We start from the raw sequence: 8,085 nt of genomic DNA, 5'->3' as shown, positions 1-8,085 counted from the left end.
ACGCTTGAGTTTACCACCTTCCGAGTTATATTGCCCTACCCTGCCTTGGGTAAAACACTAGTTTCTGGAGTGTGGGATTTCTTATATTGGTCTCTTTATAATTTTTTAACTTTTTGAAAAGTTAAATGATGATGAGGAGTACTTATGATACGAGTTGCGAAGTGGGATAGAATACAACTTTGTAATTTATAATTTTTCTATAAGTTATAAGGAGGCCAAAATAAGAAATTCTAAACATCCCCTCAGAATACTAAACACTTCATACTTTGCTGTTGCTGCTGCTACTAATAATAATAATAATAATAATAATAATATAAAATAACAGTTAAGTTTAGTTTAGTAAAAAATAATGGTGTTCCCCTAATTATTCTTACCAACCACCGATCACAGCCCCGCTGCCACCGATCAAACGCCTGCAAATATCTAATTACAGTTACTGTAAATGGCGTTGTTGACTCCAATTCCATCGTCGTATCTGCCGAAATTGTACTCCCGATTATCAGCCCATGACTCAAACTCAAAGTCCAGGAGTATTAGCTTATCTAATTCAAATCCATACTCTCTTGTTCGCCGCACTTCTATCTGCAGGTATGATTCTGCTTATTACTTTGTTTACTTATTCTTTTCATTGTTCTTGAAATGACTTTAAAATGCTTCATTTCCTCTAGGAACCCTTATGAAAAACAAATATATTTTGTTTTATTCTGTTTGTAATAATTTGTTTAATAGATTTTTAGTAGAATTCTCTTGATCCCATGGTTACTTACAATTGACAAACTCAAGTTAAAGTGAAATTTCATCTATAATGTAGCACATTCAATACTTACAGAAGTTTTTCAAAGATTTCTGCACGCATAGAGTTATTCATTGTAAAATTTACCTAACAGATTACTCGCTCTGCATACTATCAAGGAAAGTTTTGATTCTGTTTGTATGTTACCATGTCTTTATAAATAAATAAATAAATTATCAGTAGCCTCACTACTCAGGCATTCACTTTTGAATGTCTAGCTAATCTTTGTGCACCTTATGTTTTTCTTTGTTGTAAACTCATGCTTCATCGTTAAGCTCTAACCTTGTGCATATAACTTGCAATTCAGGGCAGGTTTTTCTTCCCATTTGGAAAAAAGCAACTTTAAAGTTTCTTCTTCGGTTACAGGTTGAGTTTAACTCTTGTTTCTCATCAGTTACAGTCTTTATGCATGCAGACTGCTCTGTCATGTCTCGAGTCACCTTTTTTTTTACTTACATTATGTTTGCTTTTATCAACCTGTCAGATGTTTCAACAAATGAAGTTCCTGTGGAGTCTGCAGTTGTCAAGGGCGACACCTGGTCAATCCACAAATTTGGTGGCACATGTGTAGGAACTTCTCAAAGAATCCAAAACGTTGCCAATATTGTTATGGATGACTGTTCTGAAAGAAAACTGGTTGTTGTCTCTGCAATGTCAAAAGTTACAGATATGATGTATGATCTTATCGAGAAAGCACAATCACGAGATGATTCATATGAATTGGCGCTTGATGCTGTATTTGAAAAACACAAGTTGACTGCACTTGACCTACTTGATGGGGAGGAGCTTGCTAGTTTCTTGTCTACTCTCACTCTTGATATCAATAATCTCAAAGCAATGCTACGCGCAATATACATAGGTTTTAATTTCCTCTGTTTCTCTTTTGATAATATTAATAACAATTATAATGCTAATGTCTTAATGTTGTTCAGCTGGACATGGCACGGAGTCGTTTTCAGCTTTTGTTGCGGGACATGGAGAGTTATGGTCTGCTCAAATATTGTCATCGGTCCTCAGAAAGGTTATTACTTTTTATATTATATACACTTCAAACGCAAGTGAATTTTAGATTCTTTGTAGTTTTTATAAAGTTGTTTCCTTATTTATCAGGGTGGGGTGGATTGTACATGGATGGACACACGGGACGTCCTGATCGTGACCCCTGCTGGTTCTAATCAAGTTGATCCTGATTATGAGGAATCAGAGCAAAGACTTGACCGTTGGCTCTTGAAAAATCCTTCTAAAGTAGTAGTTGCTACTGGTTTTATAGCCAGCACACCTCAAAATATACCTACAACTTTAAAAAGAGACGGGAGTGATTTCTCTGCCGCTATCATGGGCGCTTTGTTCCGGGCCCGCCAAGTGACCATTTGGACAGATGTAGATGGTGTGTATAGTGCAGATCCAAGAAAAGGTCAGTTTTGACATTTTGGGAAACATGATATCTCATGCATCTGTAATGCATTTTAAGCATCACTCGTTTTGCAGTTAGCGAGGCTGTCGTATTAAATACCTTATCTTATCAAGAGGCATGGGAAATGGTAAACTAGTAAACATATTCTTATTTTCTATGATATACCTTGAAGTTTTCTCAGTTTTGCAACTAATTTGAAATGCTTGACGCAGTCATATTTTGGAGCAAATGTGTTGCATCCTAGAACTATCATTCCAGTTATGCAGTATGACATTCCCATTGTTATAAGAAACATCTTCAACCTTTCTGCACCTGGAACAAAGATTTGCAGGGAACCTGTCAGTGAAAATGAAGAGGAAGAAAATTTGGAAACTTATGTAAAAGGCTTTGCAACTATTGACAATTTGGCCCTTGTAAATGTTGAGGGGTGAGTTTTCTTGCATTTCTGCTATTTTCTTACATTTTTGTGTAATTTGCATATATGTAACGCTTTTTCAGAACTGGAATGGCTGGTGTACCGGGTACAGCAAGTGCCATTTTTGGTGCTGTTAAAGATGTTGGAGCGAATGTCATCATGATCTCTCAGGCATATTCCTTTATTATCCTATAAATAAACAACAATATACATAACTGGTTTCTTATGTTAAGTTTAATATTATTATAGGCTAGCAGTGAACATTCTGTGTGCTTTGCTGTACCCGAGAAAGAAGTGAAAGCGGTTGCAAAGGCGTTAGAGGCTAAGTTTCGTCAAGCTTTGAATGCTGGACGTCTTTCTCAGGTTTTGACTTTGACTTAAAAGTTGTTTGTATGATCGTAAGTCAAGACTTCCTTACATAACCATTTTTTTTTGTTCATCCAGGTTGCAGTAATTCCAAACTGTAGCATTCTTGCAGCAGTTGGGCAGAAAATGGCCAGCACGCCAGGTGTCAGTGCCACTCTATTTAATGCACTTGCAAAGGTCAGTAAGTTATTTCTAATACATGTTGTATGTTTTTCACTTATTTGTTGGTTAATTTTGATGTATAATGCAGGCTAATATTAACGTACGAGCTATAGCACAAGGATGCTCCGAGTACAACATCACACTAGTTGTGAAACGGGAAGATTGTGTAAGAGCCCTACGAGCGGTCCATTCAAGATTCTATCTTTCAAAAACGTCAATAGCAGTGGGCATCATTGGGCCCGGGCTTATTGGTGCCACTTTACTTAATCAACTTCGGGATCAGGTATATTTACATATATTATTGTTCTTTTGTGTTTATTTTTTATACTTGAAAGTGTTTTTTTTTCTAGTTTTGAACGCATTACAATGTTTCTGTTGCAGGCAGCAGTTTTGAAGGAAAAGTCTAAAACTGACTTACGTGTCATGGGTATTATTGGATCAAAGAAAATGCTGCTGAGTGACACGTAAGTCTTGTATTATGCCATTACATCTTTACTAGGTTTGTAAACGGGAACATGAACGGAGCATGTTCGTGTTCATTTGTTTAACTGTAACTGAACAAACAATCGAACATGAACAGTTAAATGAAGAGTTTTCTTGTTCGTGGTTACTCGTTAAGAAAATTAGCATGTTCATGTTCGTTTATGTTCACCCTCCAGCGGGATCAGAAAAGGTTGTATTAAAGTTTCGATCGGTTAATAACATGGTAATTTAACAGTATAACGAATGGTTCACGAATGTAAATGAACGAAAATAACTTAACATAGATGAACGAATATAACTGAACTAAATCTAATTAAAACTAGACTAAATTGTAAGGGGGCAAGTGATTTTAAATGAATATATTAAATAAATTGACGAACGTATACGAACGAACATAAACTAAGGGGGCAAGTAATTTTAACTGAATATATTAAATAAATATACGTATACGTTCACGAATGTTCATGTTAGTTTGTTGTTAAATAAACCAACACCGAATGTTTGGTTCACTTACATGCCAATCTTTACAGTTGACAAACATCAACACTTTTTGCTAAAAAGTCTTAATGATATTTTTTACCTGTTGCAGGGGTATCGACCTTTATAAATGGAAAGAACTTCTGAAGGAGAAAGGTGAAAAAGCTGACATGGAGAAGTTTGTTCATCACGTGCACGGGAATCATTTTATTCCCAATACTGTATTAGTCGACTGCACATCAAGCACAGATGTTGCAGACCATTATCATGACTGGTTACACACGGGAATTCACGTGATCACACCTAATAAGAAAGCAAATTCTGGACCACTTGATAAGGTTGTTACTGTAAAGATACAAAACATCAAATTATTCCTAGTTTTTGATGGATTTTATATTTGATGCAGTATTTGAAACTGAGAGCTCTTCAAAGGCAATCGTTCACTCATTACTTTTATGAAGCTACTGTTGGAGCTGGTCTACCGATCATGCATACGTTACGAGATCTGCTTCAAACAGGGGATAAGATTATAAGAATCGAAGGGATTTTCAGTGGGACGTTGAGTTATATATTCAACAATTTTGTTGCTACACGAGCATTTAGTGAAGTAGTGGTGGAGGCAAAAGCAGCAGGTTTCACTGAACCAGACCCTAGAGATGATCTTGCTGGAACTGATGTGGCACGAAAGGTAATATACATATGCAATTAAACTGTATTTATAACACGTACCATATATCCTTTACGATGTTATGATTTTGAATTAATATTGCAGGTGATAATTCTTGCTAGAGAATGTGGTTTGCATCTTGAACTTTCAGATATCCCTGTTCAAAGCCTTGTGCCAGATCCATTAAAGGTGATAATTTACATTATATTGATATGCCCGCATACTTACATTTCATATGATATAATGTATGTCTATCATTGTGTGCATTACAGGAAACTGCATCAGTGGATGATTTTATGCAGCAGTTACCGTCTTTCGACTCAGATATAGCTGCCAGACGTCAAGCTGCAGAGGATGCTGGAGAAGTGAGCAACTTTTATTTAAAACACTTGTGTAGTAAAAGTCAAATTTTTTGACTCGCTAATAAAACACTTATTTTTTTTTCTTATCAGGTTTTAAGATATGTGGGTGTTGTGGATGTTAAAAATCAGAAGGGAGCGGTGGAGTTGAGAAGATACAACAAGCAACACCCCTTTGCGCAGCTGTCGGGTTCTGATAATATTATTGCTTTTACAACAGAAAGGTACAATAAACAGCCTCTAATTGTTCGTGGGCCGGGAGCCGGAGCAGAAGTAACAGCTGGTGGTGTTTTCAGTGACATACTAAGGCTTGCCTCCAATCTCGGTGCCCCTTCGTTTTAATTGAGTTTGTAAATCGTGCTTTTTATTATATAATAAGTATAAACCAAATCCAGGCTGTTGCAATCATGGGTTTAGGGTTTAGAGTCCACGGTTTTTAGAGTCAGATGTTTTCGTGTAACGGTAGTAACTAGGGTGGTTGGGGATATTATGCCTTTATATTGCTAAATGTGCAATTGATATTTTGGTGCGGGTGGTTTACAAGGATGTTTTATAACCCAAAACAATGCATGAAACACACTTGGAAGGTCATTAGAAAATGTTAATAGGGTGAGCAAAGAAACTGAAAACTGACTTGTACCCAAAATAACCAGCCCGAATGGTTCAGTTTGAGAATAGCTACAACTTTGGTTCAGTTTGTGTTGCCGTATACTGGATTTAACTGATCAGCAAGATAGTCTCAACAGAATCGGGCAAATGATCAACATTACCAGACCAGTAACTGAACCAAAGATTGAGGTTTCTAGTTGGTTTTTTTCTTTTTTTTTTAATTTATTTATTTTATATTTTTAATAAAAAGTATAATAATGTATTCGAATTTAATTACCTTTTAAACATTGTATCTTGTAACAAAGTCCAAACCAACACCAGAATTAGTATAATTTTTTACACTAAATTTGTATGCTTTTTTCGTAACTTGTAGCAGAACACATGAACCAGCCTTGTGAAGTAGAGCATTCACATTTCTTTCCTTATTTTCAAATCCAAAATTACACTAAAAATTAAAGCCAATAGATGCGTCTACTTGCCTGCCATGAATTCACTTTTGCACCGGCATTTGAGAGAAGTGAAGATTTGGACTAGAGACTCCAACGTCTAAAGTTCGAATCCGATCTCACTCGGGTTTTACCGTAGTGGACATTCAGGCGGCAGGTTTCCTCGGAATAAGAGATGGTGGACTTGGGCTACCCAGCACCGTCTACGATCGCGGATGTATGGATCACCTTTTTCAATAGGGTTACCCAGATAGCCGGACTTTATTTGTTGGTCGTTCAAAAAAATTATTTTTTTTATTGTTTTACTTTTCACACAACATTTTTATCTTTTAAAACTATATCAGAGGGATGGGCTATTTTTTAGTGGGACTCAATCCACACGCTAAGGTTAGAATGAGGCGGGAATTCAGTCGGTATCGATTTAGACACTAGTTACTCCAAGAGTCCAAGACATTAAAAGATCATTTGGTTTTGTTAGTCCAACAGAGTTGATGTAAATGCTGAAAAATGTTCCCATCCTGATGGATGGGCAATTGGGCATGGCCAATGCTTCAAACAAGGATCAAATATAAGTCTCCCATACAAGTGTGTTAAAAAGTATCAATAATTAGTTTTTTTTAATTGGCAATGACAAGATTTTTATAAAATTTTTAATGTTTGGGACCTACACCTAGGTTCCTGTTTCCTTATCTTTTGGAAAATGCCATAACCAAAGCATATTTCTTGATTCTTTTGTTCTTCAAATGCAACATCAAAAGATGTTTTCCCAATTTCCTCCTTTTAAGTTTAAGTTGGTTTTCAAGCTGTAATTTTGACTTTTAAATAATATTATAACATGGGACCATGAAAATGATGGGGGGGGGGGGGGGGGGGGGTACACATGCCAATTTATCAACCACCACATATGGTTTTAGATGGTGTTGATACGGAGTTGATCCAAACTTGACAAACTCATATTTAAGTAACCGAATAAAAGAAAATGAGATTGGTTACTTAAATATTCAGAATTCTAACCATGACTTGGATTATATAGACTAACTTAACTTGTTAGCCAAGACATTACCTATTATAATTACAATACAATTAGGAAACATAATCAACTATGACCAGTTTGTCAACATTGGTCCTCAAGTTCGTCGACTTGTGACTTGAAGTCTGAAATTACTTCCAACAGTATTTGTCTTGGGCACCTGAAATCTTGGGGACAGGCCCTGTCAAAGACGACTTCACATACATTTGTATTTTACAGAGAAATGCACACATATATGAATATACAATATACATACAACTGTGCAGATATTTTAGACATTTTAAAGTGCCAAGTGAATTATATGCCCTATATCAGCAGGAATCGTTGCTTGATGCCGATTCTCTCCCTTTATTGCTACATGAATGCTACAAGACCTTAAGCTCTAATGAAGTTCTGTTGATCATCCTAGTTTAACAGAAACACAGTAGTTACAGATTTGAAGTGTTCAAAGAATCATCAAAGGAAGGACATCTAGAATCTAATCCAACAAATGATAATTTATTAAAAAAAGCAAGCCAACATCAAGACATTAGTTGGCAGTAAAAAGATAGAACATATATCTGATCACATATAATAAAGAATCACAACTTGGTCGTTAGCAATGATCTCAACTAATTAAACACTCTCGACAGAAATTATATGCGATGACGGGTGAACATTTAACAACACAACTCTCAATCACAGTACAGGAATTATATGCCGGTTTACTGATGACGGGTGAGCATTTAGCAACACAAATCTCAATCACAGTACAATTCTCATCGGTTGGTGTCCACGAGTACGCACGTCTATTTCCTTTTCTTCAAACGCTTTTTCATAAATTCCTTTCTAGTGTGGTTCAGAAGATATAACTTCGGCTTTCAA

At 36.1% G+C, this 8,085-nt stretch overlaps 1 protein-coding gene across 1 annotated transcript; it reads left to right on the top strand.

The window, feature by feature from the left end:
• Positions 1–442: 442 nt before the first annotated feature.
• Positions 443–5,679, top strand: LOC143609245 (bifunctional aspartokinase/homoserine dehydrogenase, chloroplastic-like). Its single transcript, XM_077084053.1, has 17 exons — positions 443–588; positions 1,101–1,159; positions 1,278–1,652; positions 1,726–1,814; positions 1,904–2,207; positions 2,282–2,334; positions 2,420–2,634; positions 2,706–2,793; positions 2,872–2,985; positions 3,067–3,165; positions 3,239–3,433; positions 3,532–3,614; positions 4,223–4,448; positions 4,517–4,798; positions 4,883–4,966; positions 5,050–5,142; positions 5,230–5,679. The coding sequence occupies exons 1-17, from the start codon at positions 443–445 to the stop codon at positions 5,476–5,478; spliced, it is 2,754 nt and encodes a 917-aa protein (XP_076940168.1). The 3' UTR covers positions 5,479–5,679.
• The last annotated feature ends 2,406 nt before the right edge of the window (positions 5,680–8,085 follow it).

Source organism: Bidens hawaiensis, unplaced genomic scaffold (genome assembly GCF_021521415.1).
Source record: "Bidens hawaiensis isolate Kalapana, Puna unplaced genomic scaffold, B.hawaiensis_p1.1 tig00002181_1, whole genome shotgun sequence".
NCBI lineage: Eukaryota > Viridiplantae > Streptophyta > Magnoliopsida > Asterales > Asteraceae > Bidens > Bidens hawaiensis.
Note: the sequence above shows the minus strand (reverse complement) of the source record. Positions and strands in the feature narration are given on the sequence as shown.